General features: G+C 37.8%; 1 protein-coding gene across 2 annotated transcripts in view; it reads right to left on the bottom strand.

Moving 5' to 3' along the window:
• Nucleotides 1-802: 802 nt before the first annotated feature.
• The window catches only part of TOX3 (TOX high mobility group box family member 3), a 74989-nt gene continuing 50443 nt past the window's right edge, over nt 803-25348 (bottom strand). For both annotated transcript variants that reach the window (XM_015873900.2, XM_015873902.2), the window contains exons 4-7: nt 11759-12028; nt 10646-10873; nt 9454-9534; nt 803-7315 (exon numbers count right to left, since the gene is read on the bottom strand). In XM_015873900.2, coding sequence (XP_015729386.1) covers nt 6575-7315; nt 9454-9534; nt 10646-10873; nt 11759-12028 — 1320 coding nt within the window. In that variant the 3' untranslated portion in view covers nt 803-6574. The remainder of the gene's footprint in view (nt 7316-9453; nt 9535-10645; nt 10874-11758; nt 12029-25348) is intronic.

The following is a 25348-nucleotide window of genomic DNA, read 5'->3' as shown; positions in this document are numbered from 1 at the left end:
AATGGCCAAAGCACTTTTAGATTTATCTGATGCAAAGTTGTAAGGGATAAAGTCTGTTTAGAAAATGATGATATTTATTATTAGCATCATCTATATTGTCAGTGCCACAGCATGGAAAGCAGTCACCAAACCTGACAGCCCTTGCTACCAAGCACTTGGAATATTAGTTCCAAAATCCATACCTCATTTTTACACATATACATTATCCATATAAAATTATGCATACACATCTGGACATCTCTTAATTTATACACCTATCACATGTTTGGGTTGCCTATTTTTTATTCCTTTTCCTATGACTTTGAGGAATAGGAGGGAGGAGAAAGGCTGAAAAAGAGGAGCAGCTCCTCAGGAGGTGCCGTACATGGCTGGTGAGAGGTGGGAGCAGGGACAGGAGCTGGTGTGGGCAGCAAGCACAGGCTGCTCCTGACATTGGAAGAGCAGAGTGATGAGGAAGGGCCAACAGGGGAGAGTGCTATGAGAATGTTTGAAAATACCCCACAGTAGTAAAACTGAGTCTGGAACACATTCATGAGCTGCTCGTTATGGTCAATTTACACGTATATGCACACATTCGTTCAATGGTGCAGCACAGAATCCCCCGATGAACAGCTGGCAAGGCAGAATTTTCAGAAGTAACCTTTGATTTTCAGACATTGAATATTCAGGAGGAGCAAGAAAGAAATTAAGCAATGAAACAACTACTTATCAATTTTTAAACATCCATGCCGTGTGGTCGAGTCTCGTGATTCATAGAAGAGCAATTCCAGAATTAAACATCTATAAGCAGCAGCAAGAGAAGTACAACACAAGGGATTTATTATTTCTTTACTTAGTGTTAATGCAATGTGTATGTTTGTCATTAGTACACTGCAGGACCTAGCATTAAAAATGAAGCAGTCTGAAGTAACAACAGCCTTTAAGTTTCACAAATATTGCCAGTAAATTTAATGATACTCTGTCTGCATTTATTTCTGTTTTGTAAATGCAAACATTTAGTCAAGGTATCCACTTAAGAACTGTGACTGCTGATCCAGGTGTAGATTTTTAGACCTGTGCACAGTAAAAACACCTCTAAATGACTGAGTATGCAAATTCCCAGTCAGGTGGTTAATTCCATACACATCTATAATGATGTACAGTTGCAGAACCAGCAGAAAGGTTAGATACCTGTACTTGAAAATCATCCCTGTAACTTGTTCCAAATAGAATTTAATAAAACAAAATGTGAAAAAAGTAAGCCCAGCTATTTACTTTTAGGTTCTAATTATTGCTACTTGGAATTGTTTGGAAATCAAATGCAATATTTTTGCAATTAGACTCCCGATCTATGAAAGCACTTGAGCAACTATACAACTGTAAGCATCTGAGCAGTCACTTTAATGAAATTACTACCTGTATACTTGAATTATCCACTCATTTTAAGTGATTTGCTGGATCAAAGCCTTTCTTTTTCAATTAGAGCAGCAGAGTTAAATTAATGTAACGACTTCACTTTGGAAAAAATAACAGACCAAAGATATCTGTATCAGTGCAGATATTAGAGAAGGGAAACAAAATACCAGGTATCTGTAGGAACTGCCCATTTAAGTACCACACTACATCAAATACTCTCTCCAGTTCAACATTTTATTTTTTTTTTAATTTCTTTTTTACCTAAAAGATTAAAACGAATTTCATTTCAAACCTATTAACAAAACTCTGCACTACTTCAGTTTGAGTAGGAGTGGAAGATGTTAACGCTGAGAACTTGGACAAAAATGAGATTTCAAATACCACTTCTACTTTTTAGCAGAGGTAAACAGTACATTATAAATCTCCAGCGTAGCCTATTGAGGTGTCAGAACAGCTCATTCAAAGCCACACATTCTCTTCTGAAAGATTTTAGTATTATAATCAAAAATACTCTCCCTCAGATGCACCTGAGAAGCATTAGCTTCTCGGTGACTTTAAGAACCAAATCCTTTAATACAAACCTAGCTTTTCCCACAGGCACTTGAAAACATTTAGCATTTTTTCAGCTGAATGCAATTTTCATAATAAAGTAACTCACTTGGCTACCTGACACTGCAGACAAAGGCAGCGCGTGAGCAGCTCCTGCCAACGTGGGCAGAGGTCGGCCTGAAACACCCAATGGCTGTGACAGTTCCAGAGAGTTATTTGTACAAGCACATATGTATTTTATTCCCTAGCATTCAGCTACAGCTCTCACACACTGGACGCCTCTCAGACAGCCTTCATGGAGGATAAAACACACCCTAAATTTCTGTGGCATTTAAGCTGCACTTTGATGGCCAATTTGGGCACTGAAGAAGCCCTTTGCTGCTCCAAAAGCAATTGGAATACCTCATTTTAATGTCTGTGTTTTAAGGGCTGGTAATCAGAATTTGCTTAATCTAATATCCCTCCTGCTCTGGAATAGATTCCTGCACACACACACAGCCCTTTCAGAGCTGCACTGAGTCATCTCTAACAAGGCTGCTACTAACTTCTTAGGGAACTGCTCACTTAAATTTCATTGGCAAACCTCTGAGAAAAGTATGGAAATTAGGTGTTTTGTTTGTTGTTTGTTTTTCTGTGCCAAAATACTCAGTCTGCTCTATCAAATCAGAAACATTTGTATTTCACTCTATTTCTGGCAGTTTTAAGGGCATTGCTTTAGAACTCCAGTCCGTTTTGTTAAATCAAGCTGCACGACGATCCTGCTTTACTTCCATCCACTTAGCCTACTAATGCAGGCTAATACTGCATGTTCTGTGGCAGCAAAACCTAAAGCGTACCAAGAGACTACAGTGATAGATTACATGTACATGCTGTGTCATATCCAATTAACTCAAATTGACTGTGTACTGCATTATGCTGTTAGTGCATGGAAGATCAATAAATATGGAGAAAATCCAACAAGGCTCTCTCCATTCCCATCCAATTCTAGTAGGTCTGAGACAGATCATGCTCCTATGATGTGTGTGCTGCTGCTGAAGAGGGCAGGTGGTGCATAGACACCATTCAAACTTGGCCTATTCAATCTAAACTCCTCTAACTCTCCATTCATGCATAGCAAAACACCATCTGGTCCTATTTTGCCTCCAGCAATCACAGCTGACCAAAAACGATAATAACAGCTGTTGCAAAACAAAAGCCAAACAAAGGGGGGAGGGAAAGGTTAGAATGAAGTCCAGTGCTAAAAAATACTCCATGAAGTGAGAAATGGAAAAGGAGCCATTCAAATGTCCAATCCCCATTGAAAAGAGACAGTGCAAGACTACTGGTTAAACTCGAGATATTTAATCCATCTGTCCCGCAAACCACAATGGTCAGGTGACAATATAAAATTGAGATTATGTTGCATAGAGGTATTTAAAGCCTTTGTTCTTCAAGTTAGAAACCAATGACCCTGTGTCAGCTAAAAATTAAACCTCCTTATGTTCTTTCATCATGTGTCAACCTGGGTTAATGTGAAAGTAGAATGTGGTTAACTGGGGTGATAAAGCATCTGAAACCTTGGGAAAAGAAGGGAGCAGTTAAGTACTTGTAAACAATACGAAGAAAACAGTCTTTAAAACACGTATGACACTGAAATCATGGATATGGCATTTTTTTTCCTGTATAAATTTCATAGTAAGTGATTTAAGTTAACAGTTTTATTTGCGACCTATGATAGCAAAGTTATTCACTTAGATGTAGAGAATACTAACTCCAACTTGCACAGTTTGAAACACAAGATGTTCTGCAATATGCTATTGTGGGTAATGGGAAATATAATTCTGTAGCAAGCAGGGGGATGCTCCAGTTTTCCATGATTGAAATTCTGATATTTAAACTGTTCAGTCCTGCTTGATGATGAATTTTTTTTTAGCTGTGGCAATTAAAACTTCTTTTTTTGTGTGTTTTTTTTTCTTTTTTTTTTTTTTTCCTGGAATTGACCATCAGCAGTTCAGCAGCTCTTAATCAAATGTGATAAAACCCAGGATTTATGAAATCATTTAATGAGTATAATAACACCTGCTTCTTACCACAAATAGTTGAAAACAGACTTCAGTTGTAATTAACTCTTATCACTAGTGACATTTTTCCCAACGATACTTCATAGGTCTTCAAAATGACAATTACAGAACTAATACACAATTACTGTCACATGCAGTTTAGCAATTATTTCTGAAGGCAGTTGTCTAAAGGTTTCAAAAAGACTATAAAATGGTCCTCTTTGTTATGTAACATTGGTTAAAACTGACACAAAACCATCTTTCACAACCAGCCTCTGCTGCGCCATTTCCAATGCACACAGGCTTCCTTGTGCCTGAAATAAGCCCCCTCCCTCCCAGACACGATTAGATATCATACGAAGGCTATTACGAGCATGGGTAGCCGTCAAATAACACCTATTACAAAAAGCTTCAATTTATACATGATTTTTTCTGCTCCAAGAAATCTATAAATTTCTAATTGGAATCTCTTGCTGTTCAATATTTGTAGATAATAAGCAGAGTACCTGAGGACTGTGAAATATTGAAAGCTGAATTCATTATTAATAAACTTGCACAGCACAGTACCTTTTCCCTCAAGTCTGGCTGCAACTTTTGGGGGATCTATATCCCATTATTTTGGTTGGGGTCTGGTCGGTAGCCATGGACACGGCCTGAAACAGGATTAGGATTCTGTTCGTGTTTGACACTTGCTGTTTTTAATTTTCATTTTATCATAAGCAGTTTAAGATTGTTGCCAGTGGTAATTTGCAATTTTTATCAAGACCTCTTCATTATAGCTCCTGACAGGACAGATGCTGTAATTAATCATGCAAGACAACTGGGGATAGTGGTCAGGCTGCACCCAGCACACAGCAATAGCAGGAAGGGATGGGAAAGAAGAAAGGAAGGGTTTTTGTCCTCCATCAAGAGTAGAAATGTAGAAAGAGCACTAATATCTTGCCAACACATTGGATGTAAATGTTTCCAAATATTTCCAGTAAAACAGCTCCCTCTCCACCCACTGCTCCCTGCCTGCATCATTCAGCACCAGCCAGAGCCTGGGACAAGCCAGAGGCTCACAGTCTCGCAGTCCTGGAGAAGTGGTTGGGCTTACAGCAAAAACACAAGGACATGAGGAAAATCCCAATCTGTGCTTATTTTTATCCCTGAGTGGCTGAGACAGGTTTCTTACCCTATTCCCACCGACAGACACAACACAGGGTGGGACGAAAGCTCTGTGCCATCATCGCTCCAACACTTGCTCTCTCACCTCAAAGCCATGGTCTGCTCTGCGGAGTTGCATGCACTTACGGACACCAGATCTGACTGCACAGACCAGTACCTATTTACACAGCATGGTTGATAGAATCAAGTCCAGAGAGTGGAATAAAGTGGTAGAGAAAGTGGTTCTGCAAGGAAACATTTCTGTTTTGTTTTTTTTCCTATCAATGACTTGTGGCCCATCGGTATTACTGAAATGTGTTTATTCTATAGCAAGATAAAAGCATTTATTTTAGATAAGCAAAATACAAACAACTTAATTGCTGCTATCGTAACTCATAAAAAAGTATAAAACAGCATAAAAACACAATAAGCAATGTAGCAATTAATAATTCATGTTACCAGTGTTTACATTAAAGCCTCATTTATGAAAACTTTACAACACATGATATGAAAACTTACAACTTTTAAAGAAAATATTTACATTGATTATTCAGTCGTGGAGTTTCCTTTAAATATTCTACTGGTTTTACAGCGTATTAAAAACTCTTGCATTTTTCATCTTAGCTTTTTGTAATAACAGCCTCAGTTAAGTGCATTTCCCTTTTAAAAATACAGTGTATTAAATCTGAAACTCATCACTTCCACACAGAATATAATATTCACATTTGTTCTGTAATTGGAATTAACGTAATAGGGTAACTGTCAATATATATTTTGTTAGAAACTATGGTAGGTTTCTTGGGAGAAATGGAGTGAAAGGATGGATCAAACACTGAAGTTCAGTTATTCGCATTTACTTTTCTGAAGATATTCAGGACAGATATTTAAGAGCTTTGGCAAAAATCTGTGACTTACTCTATTTTATTTCATGACAAAAAATGCCATCAACGAACTCATGTCATACAAGTATGACTGTATGAAATCCAATCATCATTTTACAGGTAGTTACAACTGTGCTTTAAGGGCTTCATGAGTTCATACTGCCTTGAAGTGCATTATTCACTTCTGGAGAAATCTGTAACTCTGAAAGGCCATGCTGCAGTCATAAGGTCCAGGTATTTATTAGGCCATTTGATTCACATATTGTAGGTAAAGCTTAAATAAATTAAAAAGGCATCACATGAATGAGAGCACAGCTTTTTCTTTTTTTTTTTTAATTTTTTTTTCCTTTTCTTTTTTAAACAAAATGATTTATAGTCAGCTAAAAGATGATACACAGCTACATTGTAGTTCTTTATTGCCTATCTAATAGACACTTTAGAGGATCGTTTGATCTGTTATGCATCCCTGCATAACTACCATCAACAATTTACAGTTTTCAGCCAAATATGGTTTACCCCTACCCCCTTCATCAACGCAAAGCGATGCTGTGAGATCATTTATCTTCAGAAAATACTGACCTGTGATAATACTTGAGTCTGTGTCTGAGATTGTATTTGTGACTGGTGCTGCTGAGGTGCTGGCTGAGGGCTCCCAATGGCAGGGATGGGAGAAGTGATCTGAGAGGCTACTGGCGAGTGCTGCTGAGGAGAAGGCTGTGACTGGTGTTGCATATGCTGCATCTGCTGCTGCTGCATCTGCTGAAGCTGTATGTGCTGAAGCTGCTGTTGCATTTGCTGTTGATTAATTTGCTGTTGAAGATGCTGCTGCTGCTGCTGCAAATGTTGTTGCATGTGGTGCTGAAAATGCTGTTGTTGCATTTGTTGTTGTATCTGCTGATGCATTTGATGCTGATGTAGCTGCTGTTGTTGCATCTGCTGCATCTGTTGCTGCTGGAGCTGCTGTATCTGGTGCTGCTGGCTTTGCATGGAGGGACTTACTTGAGACGAAGACGCCGTTGCCACCATGTTTGTTCCCATAGAGCTTATCAATGGAGCTGCAATGTTTGTCGGCATGTTTGATGCAATGGTAACAGAAGCTACAATCTGATTCATTGGCAGTCTCATGGTCAGAGGTTTGGGAGCAATTGCTCTGGGGAGGGACTGTTGAAGAGTTTGAGGAGATGCTGATACTGTGGCATGTTGAGAGAGAGAAGTATTCAGAATAAGGGAGGAAGACAAATTTGTAGATGCCAGTGTTTGCTGCACAGAACGAATTGTCTGGGCCTCAGCAGACTCTGCAGCAGCCTGTGTATGGAAAAGAAATTCAAGAACAGGTATTGGTAAAAGTAGATATAATCCTATATTGAGCTTAAAAAATCATCAAATCCGTTCCTTCCCCCTCACATCTCATGAGCTGCTCAGTGGAAAGCCTGCCCCAGGAATTGGTCCAGTTATTATAATGGTCTATTTAGGAAACGTAGTTCAAAATCTCATTTGAGTCGCCTATTTTCTTCATCCAATACAAACTTTTACTATCTCTGTTCTTATTTATCCTCTTTCAGTACCTAAATCTAGCTGCTTGATATACATTTAGAAAGGTTATGGACCCTGTCTCAGTCTGACCTGATCAATTGAAGTTACTTTGTGTTCTTAATAAAGAAAGCTTCGTTACTGTTTATATGGAAAGAAAAGTCACAGCTACTCAGAGAGACTGCTTCATCTTCTGTTTTCCATGGGGAAACATCAATCAGCAGTCTGAAAAAGGTCACTGGTCCATTACATTACACCTTTGGCTGTCTCTGTACAAGGCACCTCCAGCTCTCACTTAGATTCCAGTTCTTGGACAACAAACTAACTTGTGCCCTGTTCAACATCAGAAACACCACTTGTTCTGAGGAGAAGCATATCCTACTACATTGGTCCTGATGGCATAAAAGTATTATACAAGCACCACAACTTATCAAACAACTTTTTAAATGAGCTCATTGTAGTTCTTCACTTCTAGGGCATCATCTTGCATAGTTTTACACATCTGCATTGTATAAGACACGTAATATAGTTGCCTAGAATTCTGTTAAGGTGATGGGGAGAAAAATTCTCATCCAGTACAATAAATTGACATGTTTTAGACATTGACCTTAGAATGCATCAAATCTTGCCCCAGAAGTGCTTATTCTGAATCTATTCTCAACAACCTTCAACAAAAAAAGCTGCAGCAAGGATATCTTAAGGTACGGGAGATTTCTACTCACAGTCTTCTCAAAAGTCACTCAGCAACACAAGTCCCACAGATGAGAGCAGAAAATATGATCTCTGTTGTTTTTGAAAAGGGAATTTAGGCCTGACAAGACACATTCCCTCAAAGCAGCAATTTAGAATTGCTGCTGCCATTGAACTTAGCATCATGATATTAAAGATAATGATCTCACATTATCTAAGTCCTAGAGACAACAGAAAAACACAGCTTCGCAACACAAGGATATCTTCCAGCTTTCAAAAATGCATGTATCTAATTTCTGTTGTTGTACTTCTAAGCATCAATTAAAATATGCAGCAACTTTCTGTGCTATGTCCTAATGCTCTGTAGTTGTACATTCAAATAAACATTCTCAGGAAGTAAATATAATCAGTTTTGTCTGTTGCTTTCCTGTGATCAGGGGCATTTTTGTAGTTGGTCTTTATGAAATGTTATTAGAGAAATGATTGCCTTGATTTCTGCACGTGTATTAGAAGGACATAAGCACGTTTCCATTTGTAGTGTCCAGAGGCAGCAGATATAAAACCAGCCTCGTGCTACCAGTTAAAAAGGTAAATTCTCAAATCTGAGAGCAGAGCTTTGTTTTCCTCACGTGAGTTTCATACTAAGTAGGGATCCGCTCTAATACTCAGCATGGCTCACTGCCAGCTAGTCCATTTGTAAGTACTCTCCAAATTCAGAGCCACCACATGCATTTTTTTTCCCCCTCACCTGCAAGAAATACTTAAGCTTTGCCACACAATAACAGCTCTTCAAACCCATGCAAAACAAGTCTGCCTTTTGGGAAGAAGCACTCAAGGAAAAGGAAAAAAACAAAACAACCAACAGCAAAAACAAAAAACAATTCTGCAAATAGCTTGTAAATGTTAATGTCAAAAGGTCGGCATGTTTTTCATGACTGAATTTTTCTTCTGTAGTGAAGTGCATTATTTTGCTTCCCAAGATAATGGAAGATGCACGTTTACAAAGTTCTTGTTTGGTAATCATTACAGTGCCATTAAAAAGATGAAATTTCTTTGCAGAGGCCACACAGGGTTCAAGCAGCAGCACATCTTCTAGAATTGTATTACAGAAGTCTTAGGATTCTACTTTTGTGTTGCATTACAACACACTCCTACCCACATATTTATGAAAAAACACTGCCAAAAACTAACATGCATTATGTAGAAAGAATTATCAGGCTTACCTTGGATACAAGGCTTGCTCTGTAGGCAGCTAACTGCTTCAGATATTCCTTCTTGGCAGCTTCTGTTTTTCTTTTATATACCTATTAAAAGAGACCAAAATTTCACCAACTTCACTTATTGTCAAGTTAAAAACACTTTTTATTTCTTTTATTTCATGAGGGCTTTTTCTTTCCTGAAGTTTTAAATATTCCTGCAGGTGGCCACAGACTTTCAGGTCCACTTGCTGGAATGTCACCACAACATAAGTCCATTTGTCATATAGAAAAAAAAAACTGCTAGAGCAGCCAACTGTTTGACAAGACCAGTTATACACACTTCATCTTCCTAGGAAATGATATTTTACTGACACTGAGTATTTCAGGTGCTGAAAAGTATCTGAAGTAGTATAAAGCATCCAAAACAAACAAACAAAAATAACCCAGAACCCAAGGAAAACGTGGCTCACAGAGTTTTGACAAATCACTTTCCCCAGTGTCAGTATTAGAGAATTTCACAGAGCTTCAGTAGAACAGTTAAACAAAAAGTGAATCAATCTGCATTTCCAATCAGCACTACCTTTAAAGTTCATCCTTAAATCATGATCATTGTCTGCTAGATATCATCATCTGTCAGACTGCTAAGTATGACTGGGAGCTGCACGGAGTATCAACAGGCAAAGAGCCCCAAAGGATTTTTTTCCAATCTATGTGTAGGAGTTACATGTGTATAGCAAAAAGAATAACCCTCAAGGAAGAACAAAACTCATCATTCTGTACCAATTTTGAGTTGGAGATAACATTTCACACACAACATTGTAATGAGGCACAGAGGATTGGCTTCAAAGGTTTGAAATCAACATGCTTTGTAACAAATTCATAAGGCAGATCAAAGGAAACGGTAAATGTGCTGTACCTTCCCCTTTTCTATTCTAACTTCCGATTAATAAGAAATAAGAGCTTTGAAATGGGAATCATCAAAAGGTGGCCTTAAACAAGACTCCAGGACAGTATCACTTCAGCTTTTTACAAACCGCCCTTTAAAATTTAAAGACAAATACAGTCACTGAATATGATTTTTTTCAAAAATCAATGCAGCTCTGCAGAGTGAGAGGTCTACATCAGCAAGCAGTGTGCTCAGCTCCGAGATAGGAGGATTTTTTACAAGCAGTAACTATTTTACTTCTTGTGAGACATCCCTCCATCCATTTTTTACCTGTTTTTGTTCTTCTCCTAAACTGTCCCACATAGATGCCACTATTTTTGAAACCTCTCCAAACGTAGCATTGGGGTTCTGCCCTTTAATTGCAGCTTGTGTATCCCTGAAGAAAAGGGCATATGCTGACACTGGCTTCTGTGGCTCGTTGGGATCTTTCTTTTTCTTCTTCTTCGGAGTTTTCGGCTTCTTGCCAGAATCTGGGGCAGCTCTTTTTTCTCCAGTAGCCTAAGAAACAGTAGTAACAGGAACAGTCCACATACACATGAAATGGAAGTCAAAGAAATTCTGAATAATTATCGTCAGTCCAGATTACTAATAAATGGATAAAAATTCCTGTGTAGGCAGCATTTTGGACAGTCGTGTTGCATGGATCTTTCTCCCACCAAATAGCACTTATTCTGTCATTCTCATCAGAACCACTGGAACTAAATACCAAAATTATTATCACTGCTTTAAGCATGGCTCAGAATCATTCCTAGAAGCCTGACCTCAAAAAGTACACCACTAACTACATCTCTATTCTCACTGTTTAACCTTGATATTCTATGAATCCTGAATGGAACCTTCTTTCCATATACACAATTTCCATTAAGCTAATGAGAAAATCTTTCATCGAGCAATCTGAATTAGCCCTGTATATGTAGTGCTATAACATTTTCCTTTCATAACAGGTTAATTTAAAGCAAACTGTAAATTAAGTAAGCGTTCAGACAGAATCAAGTTTAGTTTATTTCTGTCTAAATGCATCTATATTTTAAATAACTCCAGAGAATATCAAAATGAAAAAAAAAAATAAAAAATAATATCCCAAAGTTGAAAAGAGATTCACCAGGCCTATAAAATGTAAAATGAACTGTGAATGTATTCAACTGAAAATACATGGACCGTTATGTATATTTTATATGTATATTTCAACATCTATCATGATGGAGGTATCACAAAAGCTTCCTAAGTCAGAAGCTAAACAGTAAATAAATGACAGCTCACTGTATATTAAAGTTTACATATTTTGTATGATCACTTGGCAGCTGAGACAATATTGCAACATTAATGAAAATACAGTATATAGCCATGTAAATCTTACTCACTGTAATGCATGGAATAACTTACTCTATTTGATTCGTCTGCATCTTCTTCATTTATTGAGCTGGAGGGGGAAGGAGTGGCTGATTTACTAGCAGGAGGGGAGGGAGAAGTGTGTGGCAAGTTGGTGCCTCCCAGATTTAGCCCCAGCTGTGCACTTAGCTGGGACTGGTTAATGGTGGTGAGCTGAGAGGGAGTCATAATTCCCGAGTGAGCAGCATCCGTCATGTGGACAATAGATCTCATAATCAAAGAGTGGTCTTGGCGGTACTGTGAAACTTGGGTGTGACTCTGATCCTAAAAGAGAGTGAAACATTAGGTGGTCATTAGCAGTGGCCATACAGCGCTAGCAAATCATTTTCACTGACTCACAGAACTGACACTGTCAACTTCCATTTTGTTTGCTTTCTTTTCAACAGATCAATAAACCAAATGCAGCAACAGTTACATTACTTACCTCAGGACTTTGCTTCTCCCTTTGCTGGATTTTCTTGGGTACTAAAAATTTTTATTTCCCTATATTTAAGTATTTTTTTTTCCTCTTGATGCTGTGCAAATACCCACATAAACAACTGGCTGACTGATGACACAGGGAAAACATTGCAACAGAGTAGAGACAAACTGCTGTCAAATGCAGAAAGCAAACAAAATGGGGAGGGAGCGGAGAGAGAAAAAGCATCTTCCTCTGACATTCAATTATTCATAGCTGTTACCAGTAACAGTAGTAGGTATAAAACAACTCTCTTTAAAATAACTTCTAAATCCCCTTCAGACAAAGAACGTTGCCCTGCCACATCTCAAGTGCAGACACAGCAGCACTCTGCAGAACTGTTCAAGTAATCCTAATCACTCCTAAAAACCCGTTTTTGCCAGCACCACACAAAAGTATACATTTTTATCTTTAATCCAACAATCAAACACATGTGGAAGTAGCACGCTATGCACTGATCACTCACTTTATTTTCTTGTACTTCATGCCTCAGTAACTCAAGTGCTTGCATGTTTTTGTCTCTGCTGTTTCTTGAGGGCTAAAACTAAGCCATCTCCTCCATCTACACAACACTTATCACAGTTGTAAACAAAACAATGTCAGACCCCAAAGGTAGAAGTCAACTGGAATCTGACTACAAACAGCTCAGTTTTGTTATTTTTAACCACACACAGATCAATAGACACATTTAAGCAGAAAAGAAGATTTTTAAACCAGCCAGTAAGTGGGGAGAATAATTAGCCCACAAATTGATTGAGCAGCTTGGCCAATCTATACCCGTTGTTCAAACAGTCAGAACCATGGGAAATGCAATAGATTTTGAAAACTTTTGTTATTAATAACCCACACAGCAATCCGCATCAGGTACAATGTGAAATACTGCAGAATAGGAAGTCCAGAATAGGGTCCCCCTGACTTCCACAAGGCATTGTGACTTAACCAGTGCATTCAGAACTTATTTGGAGTATTCAAAAACCTTCACCACCATTGAGTTTGTCCAGAGTGACTTTCTTCTTGCTCCTGCCCCAGTAGAGGCAGCGGGCTCAGTGCTCCTGAACACTTCCTAGACTAGCCCAGTGTAGCAGCACAGAGATGCAATGCACTTATAAGTGAAGGTGCATGCCCTGCCTCACCCACTTATTGTCATCCCTGAGTCCCGTACAGATGAAGTTAACTGTATATGTTCATGATCCAGGTGCTATACTGGGTCTCATCCTCATTTTCCCCTGCCTGCCAAGATGTTGCCAGAACAGCTCATCATCCACACCACATCACTATTCCTACTTTAGAGGCTTTTAATATTTTCAGCAAAGGAGCATATTTCCTCAGAGATGAATGCCTGTGCCAAAAATGGAGCACTGATACAGAAAGATCAAAACATCAGACTTACTGGCTGAAATACCCACTTGCTTCAGGGCACCTTTCTGTGAAAATTTACTACCGTTAACTAGAGGGTCATTTTGATTCAAAATTATATTGGCAGCGGCATCTGGAAGTCATTCAAAGTCTTTTTAAAAGGATATCACTTTCTGCATATTAGCCCATTCCTTTCTAGTTTACAGACATTGCTTTATTGCATTAAGAAAAAAAGTGTTGTTAAAGCAAAGGTCAAGATCATCACAATTAAGTTCAGAATTTTGCACGCAGCTCTTTCATAGTGCTGTTCACTGCCTTAAAGGCCTTTGCTCCCTATTGTTACACAAAACTGGCCTTTTTGGCCTTTACACCAAAGCAACAAAATACGACGATGGGTTACAAGCGATTTACTCCAAGTCTTATCATTTTGGTTGCATCTATGATTTTATTGAAACTAAATTCTCTTGACTTGTACTGACCCAGAATCTAATTTTATACACAAGCCCATGAATTCTTAACTGCCCCTTCTGAGACAATTTGAGGCTTCTGTGTTTGTTTTTGTTTGATTCCTGATTTTCCTTTCTATCTCTTTTCCTAATTTGTAAGCTACTTCTCTTATCCTTAAAAACTTCACTAAAGGCTAGAAATAGAAACAACAATATTTTGTAGATTACTACCTAGCACCACACAGGTAAAACCTGTTATATATACATTAAAAAAATAATAATATCATTTCCAATCTCTTCTCATGTTCATCTGCGTGCATACTATAAATATTATCAATCTGTTTTCTGCATTTTGAATTAAAGTTCTTTGGTTAATTGTATATATGTATATTTAATCACAATGAAAAGAATAGGAATTTCATTTTTATTCTGTGGTTTGGGGGTGTGGGCCTCTCTAGTCCCCCGAAACCTACAAAAGAGCTTTCAGACAAGGAAGAACAAGTCATTTGTGTTAGTACAGAGGTTTGGTGCATAGCAATAAGCCAGGGTAGATAGTCAATAGTAACACTGAGGATCATAGTATTTTTCTAGAAACTCTGAGTCAGCAAAATCTATCAAAAGAGGAATATATAATCAAGTAAACAAGTTTTCCATCAATTTTCTCAACCCTTATTTTCCTCTTCTATTACAACAGCCAGTATTGAAGCAAAAGGATCAGCATTTCATTATTCATGAAATGTTTAGCAAAGAAACGTTTAACACGAAAAACATACCGGGGTACGAGTGGGAGTACAATTGCACTAAAGCATCTGTGAGACACCCTAATTACATTACCACGTGAAAATTGAAAACTGAAAAGGCAAAGCTTGTGCATTCAAAATAATCCACCAAGAATGTTGTGAACATTTTAGAGAATACCACATGCTCATTTCTTACATAAGCTTAACTAGAAGGGATATGTAAGTATTATATGCATTTAGGATTTTCATAGCATAATGCAGAAATGACAGATCAGTGCTTAAAAAAAAAAATTCATGAGCTTCTAGAGTGAACAGAGTAAAGTGTTGAGTGAGCTTGATCTGTTTTGCTGGTTTGAACTGAAGTCGGGCAAAACTTGGTGGTTTTCACACAAAGCCAGGCAATACTCAGCCCCTAGTTTAGTCAGCTTAACAACAAAACAAGGACATAATTGGTGAAAAGGAACACAGAAGAGAAATTACTTTTGAGACTCCAATGACAATTTCAGATCTCTGCTGTCATTCTATGAGTGAGACTGTACGTAGGTATATCAGCCTTTTCATTCACTCCTGCATAGATCCAACAGCAGCCATAGTGAAGACTTGCAGCATTTAATGTGTAGAAAACATTACCAAAGGCATGAGGATATCCATCTACCCTACTCAAAACCACTCCCATTTATTTAGATAGTCATTCCAAAAGAAGTCCTATTTAGTCATTTTTAGAAGTCATACCCACGGATAGGTCACATGGCATATGCCAAGTACATAGCCTATTTTATTTTGATTGATAGAAGTACTAAGTGTTCAAAGTTTGATAGAAATCAGTTGCCCAGCAGCCAATGGAAAGCAAATAGAATAATGAGATTTAAAAAATAATGTACCAACTCCAACATTTTAATTTATACTGTGTACACTATTACAGGTGTTTTGCAACAATCCAGCCAAAGAGATACATACCATTGAGTACTAGGGTAAATTATGGCAATAAAAGATCATTCTTCTGATATAAAGTCATTAGGCACTCAGTAGGTAATACAGCTAGTGCTTATTTTGATAAACAAATAGTAGCCAGCCATGACCCCTAGAGATATCCTAACTTCCACCTGGCAATTTGAGTATCAATTGCAGACAATATTAGAACATTTTGAGTAATACTGAAGATTAAAATCAAAGCCTACAATATTCAATCATGTAAACAAGCCACACCTCCACTAAGATTTTTTTCTAGCTGCATCAGGACTAAGCCCATGGAAGTACCTACAAGAAGACACAAGCCTAGGATCTGACCCTATACTAATGTTTGAACCATTTTGTTAAGGGATGTTGTTAAGACTGCAGTAAATCTGCCGACAAAAAGAACTATGCAAAAGCTAACATGTTTATGCTCACTGTGCCCTGGTTTTGGTATTTAACTTAAAACATTATGTATTCTTTTGCCTCAGGAATTTGTCACTGTCAGTGTAACATAAGCTGATGTAATATTTTAAAGGATAAATTCAAGTTGAAGCAAATGCACTGCAATATGAAGAGTGGAATCCTCAGTTGTCCCTGTCTGTAAATTACTCCTGTTACTTATGGGCAAGTCAGCATATCTCTAGAAGAAATCCTCAATACTCTTTTCCTCCGCAAGTAAAATAGAGATAAAAGAATCCATTAATCTAAATTTTTAGAAGATTGGAATTCACTGCCAATCAAAACAAATCAAACTAACAGAATGCTTTTCTCTGTCAGAGATTAAATCCTTACTTAATAGAATATAAAATAGCTGCACTTGGTACTGCCACCGCTGAAGAAACATCCTACCTCTCCTCTCAGCTGCTGCAATCGGTAATGATCTGTCAAACCACAGTTATCAGGAGATCCTCTACAAGCAGCAGATTCTTTTCTCTAGCATTGAGAAAACTTCCATGTTTTCCTCCATGCCTCTCTAGTAAAGTAAACCTTACCTAATTTAATTCCCAAATAAAAGCCACAACAACAATCAGTACATGTCAGTTCAGAAAAAAAAAAAAAAATGTCTGCAGATGGATCTAAAAGATTGGTTGGTGACAGAAGGATTATGCACATTCTGCTGCCTGAAAGACATGAAGAAAGAGTAAGCAATCTCCCAGCCTCTGTGCTTCCCTAGTCCCAGTACATCAGAAATTTCTGTTTTCCGTTCACACAGAAAAAGCACAAAGCCAAGAGAAGGGTTATGAAGAAAGAAAAAGGAATAACACAGAGGTCCACTGATTTATTCCTCAAAACTGAGCAACTATCTCCTTTTCTTTTGTCCGCCTCAGATATCTGTAGAAATTCATCTTTCTGGAAATTCACCTCTCGCTATAGGACAGAATCAGCTACCACCTCCAAATTAATTTATCATGTGTACTCTGAATCATTCTGATCTACCACCCCCTAATTCTGCACCACTCCCAAGCTTCTCTTTCAGGTCTGACCTGTGATCAGGTTTGCAGAGACCCATCTCACGGCCACAGTTTGCTCCAACTATGAGAGAACAGAGTCACGAGCTTGATTCATTCCTTTTATGGACAACATCTGGGGAGCAGCAGTAGGAGCACACTTTGGGCAGCACTACAGGGATGTGGTGGGTGTCCAGGGATCCACCACGCTAACCTTGCCTCTGGACCTCTGCAGGCACCAACAACCAGACCAAGAGAAAGAAGAGTTTTCTCTGAAATGCTCCAGCATGTCATCCAACCAGCCTAGCCTGGAGCCTCAAAGGCATGGGAACCTTGTTCTTAATCATTTACTTTCCTGTCAAACTGCACCTGTCTGAAAAGCCCAGCACATTTCTCTTGTCATCCTCAAGATGGATGAAGGTTCCAGACCTCTTGTTGGCCTCAGCTAAACACTGAGTTTTCTGCTCTGTAACTTCCTCTGCTCGTGCTGATGAACACCATCATGGGCTTCCTGTAGCCCAGAACCAGCCACTACATCCACTACTGATGCTTCAGCATCTTCTAATTCACAACTTGTTTACCATTTAAGTTTTACACTGTCTTGCAGATGCTTTTAAAAAGAGATAAGCCATTCATTTTCTCTCAAAAAACTACCATGCTTTAAACTGTACTGAAACACTTCTTTTGGACAAGGGATCCAACAGCATGCTCTCAATACATGCAACTCAGATCATAGATCTGAGCTCTGATCTGATCAGTATGTTGGCACGAGAAGCTTCTATCCAAATTAGCAGTACAAGCTTAGATCTGCTCTGTTTGCAAACAGAGAAGACACATTGCAAACAAACACCAGATAGTTCAAATGAAGCTGCACAGTGTCAGATAAGTGCTGTTAGCAGTTTTGTTACAACCTCTGCAACTCCAGGTGCTTCAGCTCCCAAATCAAAGGCAGACTTCAAAGGTCCTTATTATGCAGCATGCAACATGGAGAGAGACTGCAAGAAAGCATGACAACCAACAGACATTACCAGAGGTAACACAAATCGTGTAACTTGGCAGGGGGGGGAACAGACTTGGGTGTAACATGGCATTTGTTTGTCAAACAATTGCTGCAAGCAGTGGTAGCTATGTACCGGGGTGTTTTGCTTTTGTCTCTGCAAATTATGTTGATTTCTGTTTATTTTGGATTTATTTTTTGGTTTTTTCTTTTAAAGCAAATCATAGAAGTAGGTCTCATTACCTTTCATATTACCAGAATCAAACTTCTTTCAGCTACCTGGCAACACAGAATAATTTAAAACTCTACAGATACTTTGTATTTCTCTATAGCTTGAGAATTTGAGGTGGAAGCTGAGCATTGGTTCAGCTGCCCAAGGGTGCTAAGGACTGAGAACAGGAGGAATTTCAAAGGCAGTTTTCAGCTGACCCAAGCATGAGAAACAAAGCTTCTGCCAGCTTCAGTATCTGCCTCATCCAGTTGACATGACAAAGCAGAGATAACTGCTTACTCACACTGGATTTTAAATGCAGGAGGCAGAATAGACCAAAGCCATGCCTAGGCTTAACCTTCAGATGATGTCCACAATCATTTGTATCCACGGGACTTCTGAGTCCACTTTCTACAGTTTTCACAGGCTCAGCTTCTGCTCCAGTTTCTGACAGCATCCTGGGGAGCATAGCATCTTCCATATACTCATATGGTACCTCCCAATATCTTCTGCAGTTGATGGATCTTGATGTAGACATTATTAATATACGACAGTCACAGTCTTTCTTTCCCTGTAGTCATGTATTTATTCTTTCTCCATGTGGAAGTCCTTCACATATTTGTGTAGATAATAACCTATTTGCAAGATAACTGTTTTCTCCAAGCACCAGCAATGCATGCTATTCACATAGCTGCCACTGTCTCCTATGGCCAGGTCCTCTCTTGTGGCTAACAGGACATGAAAATAGTTCACATTGACCAATGGACTATGAATAAATATTCAGTTAAAGATTCTGTTCTGCTCTGAATTACCAACTTCTGAAAAGATCGCCAGAATACGTTTCCTTCTCCAACCATAACAGTTCATTAACAGATGGCCTATTGTCTAACCATCAATGAGAAAGGAGAGAAGAGCACGTCTCACAGAGCAGTGACTATATTATCCGCTCTGAGCATTACAATGTCATTGAGGACATAAGAATCTACACACTATTAAAAACTCTATTATTCAGTATACCATCAGGCTATGCTGCCTTCATACCACATTGAAGTAGTAGTTTCTGTACAGAAGCCACGCCAATGCTGCCTGTAGGCTGTAGGGCTGCCAGCCCACTGCCCATCCTCCCCTGGGGCCATATGAAGTGGACACACACACACAACTCTTTGAAACTAAAAACGTACAGCTACATTATTAGATATAAAACATTTAACCATGCACAAAACAAATAAAAAAGTAAATAAATAAATAGACTTGAAAGCTCAGGTCTGAAGTAGAAACAAGCCTGTCCCAGAGTCTGCCTGACAACAGGGACCAAGCTGCAAAATCCCAAGTGAGTTCTAAATGTCCAGTTTCACAAAGCATCAGGCACCACTTGAAAGGTTCTGTATTTGACCAAACATCACCAGTTAGAACTGTAAGAACATTACTTCAGTTGTGTTTTCTTAGTTTTGAGATTATTTTTTTCCTGTTACTGCAAATTATTAACAACAGTGATGGTAACAGCTGCCATTTATGATGGGAACGTCCAATACAAACTAGATTATCACTGCTGATATGAAACCTGAGTCTAGTAGTCCACCCTTTTTCAAAGGAAAAATACAGATAATACTCAGAAGATAACCCCTCTTTCTAGTAAGAATAGCTGCTATTCCTATAAATGATTTTTAACCTTTCAAAATTAGTTGTATGTTTTGTATTAAAGATGACAATAAACATGTTCATAACAATAACAAGGGCTTGTTTAATAGTCTGTTCCAGGAGTTAAACACACTAATGACCCATGAAACAATTCCTTTATCAGCAACACATTAAACAATGTTGTTATAACACTGTATTATTAATTGAAAACCTACTCAATACTCTTTAAATATGGGATTATAGATGGAATACAAAAAGAGAGATTTACAAAGTACTTTCTCCGTAAAGGGAAATTAAACATAAATTAGAGGTAGGCAGGTGGGTAGAGAAATAGCTGTTTTGTGCCAATTCTAAAGTATCTCCTTTAGCTTTTATTCTCACCATATTCTGTTGAACTGTTCATTGAAAAGTTAAATTAGTAATTAGGGAATAAATTCAGATTTGGACCTTGACATAAAAGGCATCAGTATTTTGAAACACTGATAGTATTTCTGCTGTATGCAGTTCTCATTGAGCTAACACTTGCAACAGTGAGCTTTACAGCCACATCATGGAGCTGTTTATTTAAAAAGACTATTTAAAATAAAAACAATAGCCACCATCACGTCCTCAGTGCCACTTCTGAGTTGGAATGTAATTAACGATGAGCTTATTCCACCATGAATTACTTTCAACTGTGCAGAATCCTGAATGCTCTTAAAGCATTGCAAGAATTATAAAATATAAACAGCCTCAAATCTTCATCAAATAGGAACATTTTATCTGGCAGCATAAATAATGGAGGGAGTAAAATACGTAAAGTTATCGGTCTGTTTTTGTAACATCTGTACTTTTATGAATAAAAGAGAAAAATCAGACTGAAAAGAGACAATTATTTTACTGTCTGTTTCTTAGATATCAGAAAGAGAATTTTGAAATTCATCAAAGCTAACCTTCTGTTATGTACAACAGGCTAAGCTGAAAAGAATGTTAACAAGTTCAATTTTCATTCAATCAGCACTACTGCTCTCTGAAATGTTTCATTGCAGGAAAGAAATAAAAATAATCTATATGGTAATTATGAGGATGAATCCCCCAGTAACTTTCAGCTACATGAAAGGTCAGTTCTATTCAAGATATTTTATCAGTCCCCTGCACATACTCCTGTCCTGTCATTTTAAATCTGAACAGCATTTTATTTTCCCATTTACAGCTACCTGCAGAATTAAGTACTTAAGCCAAATAAGAAAAAAAAAAAAAAAAAAAAAAAAAAAAAAAAAGAAAGAAAGAAAAAAGAAAAAGAAAAAAAAAAAAGAAATGTTGAATGCTGGCAAAGGCTATAATAGCATGGAGATAAATCGTTCAGCTGCTCTCTCTCAAGCCTCTGGGGCTGCAGATTTTTCTTCTCCTGGTGCACTGTGGGTATTCAAAACTTGTTCAACATGATTTCATTTCATTTCAGGCACTGCCTGAGAAAACTAAATTACAGAATCAATCATACAGAAGGTCAGAGTGAGACTTCATTACAAGTATTGCATGCTTGCATGAATATCTTTCATTTATGACTGACCCAATATGTCACAATAGCTGTCTAGTAAAAATAATCCACTTTCTGAAATTGATGTACTACTGATGTCAATGCTACTCAGCAGGCTGGGCAGATTATAGAGAGGTGTTAAAAAAAGGAACCCTCAGGAGTACAAGTTGTAGTTTTATAGAATTGCCACAGTTTGCAGATTAAAGTATTTTATTTATTTTTTTTCATGGTCAGCTCAAGAGAAAACAGAGCATTAATATAAAATACCGGGGGTTGATTTTTGATGAGGATATTGCTTTTTATTTCTACTCTCTATTCAAGTATTTATAGGGATAATATTTGCATCACAAAAATCCGTGTGTTCTTTGGAGTCAGATGTACTTCAGCGCTTTGTTTTTCAGTGACTCATTTTGGAGTACAGGGATTTTATTTGTATGCTTTTAAAATACGAAATTTAATCCCCACTGCCTTCATTTTACCTTCCTTTTTTGTTGCTTTTTTTCCTCTTTCTAAATGTAGGAAAATGCCACTAAGTGAGATAAATGTTTTGTGTTTGCTGCCAATAATAATGAAGTTAATCAGCATTATGACAAAATGTCACTCTTTCCTTACTATAAATCAGCTCCTGTGTATCAGAACTTCCTTGCTCTTAACAGTATGAGCAATTGCTAACGCATCAATACAAGCTTTTAATAACTGCTAAGCCACATTTTTTTTTCTGTGAACAAATATCTGCCTTGCACCCTGAATGAATTTTTCAATATAATACTGCACAAAAATATGATAAAGAGAATTATTTCTTTATGTTTTTTTTTTTTTTTCCTTTTGTCTGCTTTCCTATGGGAAATATGTGAGATACTTGCAGAAGTATTATGAAGTAGCTAGCCAACTCCATACCCTAAGGGAGACATAGGAAAACCTTGACATAACCTATTTTTAACCATGCCTCTGGTGATTCTGCATTCAAGTTTATAGGTGAACATGTCAGGTAGTACATAGCAAAAAGCCAAAGACACACAGTATTAATCATAATTCTGTCCGAGCGCATTTTAGTTTTTCAACATTTGTGATTTAAAATCTCATGACATTTCTTGAAGGTGAAATTCTTCTACTGGACTTCTCAACAGGGTATAACTACATTTATCTAAATTAAATATTGCTTACAGTAAAGCTCTCTAATGCTTTGCAAGATAACCAATAAACTCAGCGCAGTTGCATTAAAATAATTCAAGTTTGCATTCAGCTAAAGAAGCTTTAGTGATTAGCAATACATTATTAATACAGCCTTTAAATAAGACTATCCTAGTATCGCTGGATAAGAACATTGTTCTGCAAGTGTATACGAACATCATAATTATTTTACAGCCCCATCCTTAGTTCTTTCAGATATAGTAAATTCAATTGACCATGAAATGAAATTTCATAGTCAGAATGCCTCCTTTACATTTTTTTTTTATTGCTGTAATAAAGTTTTTATAGCTCCAAGGCAAGGTAATTCATGAAATGTCTAATTTAAAGATGAATTCTAATATTATTAATAAATATTTACCAGTTTAATAAAGTGCACATTTTTCACATTAAATATGATACACAGTTTTCATTTTCTATTTTTGAAATATAGATCAATGGCTGGAAAATCTAAGTACTGAGAAGCATTACGGGAGTTCAGAGGAAAACTACACAAGGACTCTGACGGTATTTTTATATTTCCTGATTTTACCCAGCATTTACGGGCAGAGGAGAAAAAAGATTACTGACTACAATGCAGTGGTGGGGGTCACTCCATCTCATGGTATCACACAAATCAAGCAATTGTCGGGAAGTGCCTGACACACGACCCTACCCACATTGCTCCTCTGTATCAAATCCCACAGTTCTTCATCAGCTCTATGTGACAAAACTTCAGACAAGTCCCAGAACACAGCTTCAAAATGGCAGTCACCCTAGAAAATATCACCAGATTATGGTACACAGCAGCAGGAGCTCCCCTAGGTCTTCTCTTTGACCAGTGTGGGAACAAATCCTTACCATTGGAAGCAATGTAAACCTTTACTCATGGAAGAATGGCATTCAGTGGAAGCACGCAAAGCAACAAGGCCACTCTAGGTCAGGTTGCAAACCACCACTTGATAACACTGAAGGGACATGTGCACGTAACACAAGACTGATCTACCTTATGGCATTTATTACATATTCCCAAGCAAATTTCTTTGGATCCAGTCTACACACACTCCATTGCCTCACTTTCCAGGCATAACATGCTTGACTCTAAGCTTTTATTTATTTATTTATTTTGTTTTTGGCACTCAACAAATCACCCAGCAGGTCCATGTTCATGCATAAAGAGATCCGAAAAGTATCAATTCCTTTATGACCTGCTTCAGCCAGTCCCTGCTTTGTGTCTGCAGACTTACTGTACTTGATTCTTTGTTTCCTAAATAGTGAGCAGCTTGAGCTTCTTTCTGTATTAGTGCTAGCTACTCTTCATTACCTCAAAGGAAACATTAAAATCATCACTGAAGTTAGAAGCCTGAAGAATTCCTGATAAATTTGCTGTGTGATAATTTTTAATGCTTTGACTAATTGTCAGTCACCAGAATAATACAAAGTAAGAAAGATTTACAAGAAATTATAACATGACAACACAATGACCCTTATTATGGTCCAGCAGCAAATCTGTATTTTCACTTCACCAGGTTTAGGAAAAGGTCTATGAAACAACTGATCAGAATAACTACAGTTGATGTAAAATATCTGTTCAAGCTAATCATTCACCCTGGCATTAATATGCAACACAGAAACATATTTGAACTCTAAACACTGAGTTTAAAATGCTAAATATGATAAACTGACTCATAGCTCTGTCTCATCCCAGGGAGTAAGAGTGTTACTGCTCAAAGCTTAAGAAACCCATGCAGGGAGACCATCAAAAGCCAAAAGGGGAATGTACCAATGGAACCTTCCTCTATGGTCACAACCATAGAGTATGGATAGATTCTGGAGAAGACTTGATACATTTTCACTTTTTATTGTTCTAATGACCAGAACTGATCACTCAAATCAGCCAAGCAGACTCATCTCTTATCCATACCCTAGGCAAGACCATTCTGCCCCTTTCTGGAGGGCTCCAGAACAGTCTAGGAACATAGAAACCAGCTCAGCCTGCCCATAGTCTCTGATCAACAGGAGCACTGGGCAGAAAAAAGTCTATTCATAGCTCTGTATTTCTGAGTGCAATTCAGGTAATGCATCCCTACAGGAGTTGTAAGAAAATAAATTTCCATTTATAACTACCTAGCCCGTGGAGTATACAGAAAATAGGGAAATATACATAGATATTACTGGTGGCATACTGTGTCTGGCTCCCTTTCTAAGCTGCTCTCAACGGTGTGCTTTCAGAATATCCTGCAGGCTGTCAAGTAAGGGTCCTACACCTGAAATGTAGAGAAGTAATTCCTTCTCATACTGTAGTACATTCTGGCCAACACAATGGTTTTTCAACACATTATGCTAATTATTAACTGTATAAAAAATTCTTGAAAACTAACAGCAAAGAGCTTCACAATGTCAATGGATATGGGCTTCCAAGTCTGTTCCCAAAATTAAAATTCTATGTTGATAAAGCCTGAGTGCTTTTTTACAAGAGATCTGTTTACACATGGTATAGCATTGTGCTGTACATTAACAACCATGTTCATCTTCTTGAATCCACCAATAGTGAACCTTTAAACATTTGCCAACTGCCTTAGGGAACTGAATAATAGCATATCATTGTTTGCTGTGCAACACTGACAACATGTGTCATCATTCATACAGAATCT

The sequence above is a fragment of the Coturnix japonica genome, chromosome 11 (genome assembly GCF_001577835.2).
Source record: "Coturnix japonica isolate 7356 chromosome 11, Coturnix japonica 2.1, whole genome shotgun sequence".
NCBI lineage: Eukaryota > Metazoa > Chordata > Aves > Galliformes > Phasianidae > Coturnix > Coturnix japonica.
Note: the sequence above shows the minus strand (reverse complement) of the source record. Positions and strands in the feature narration are given on the sequence as shown.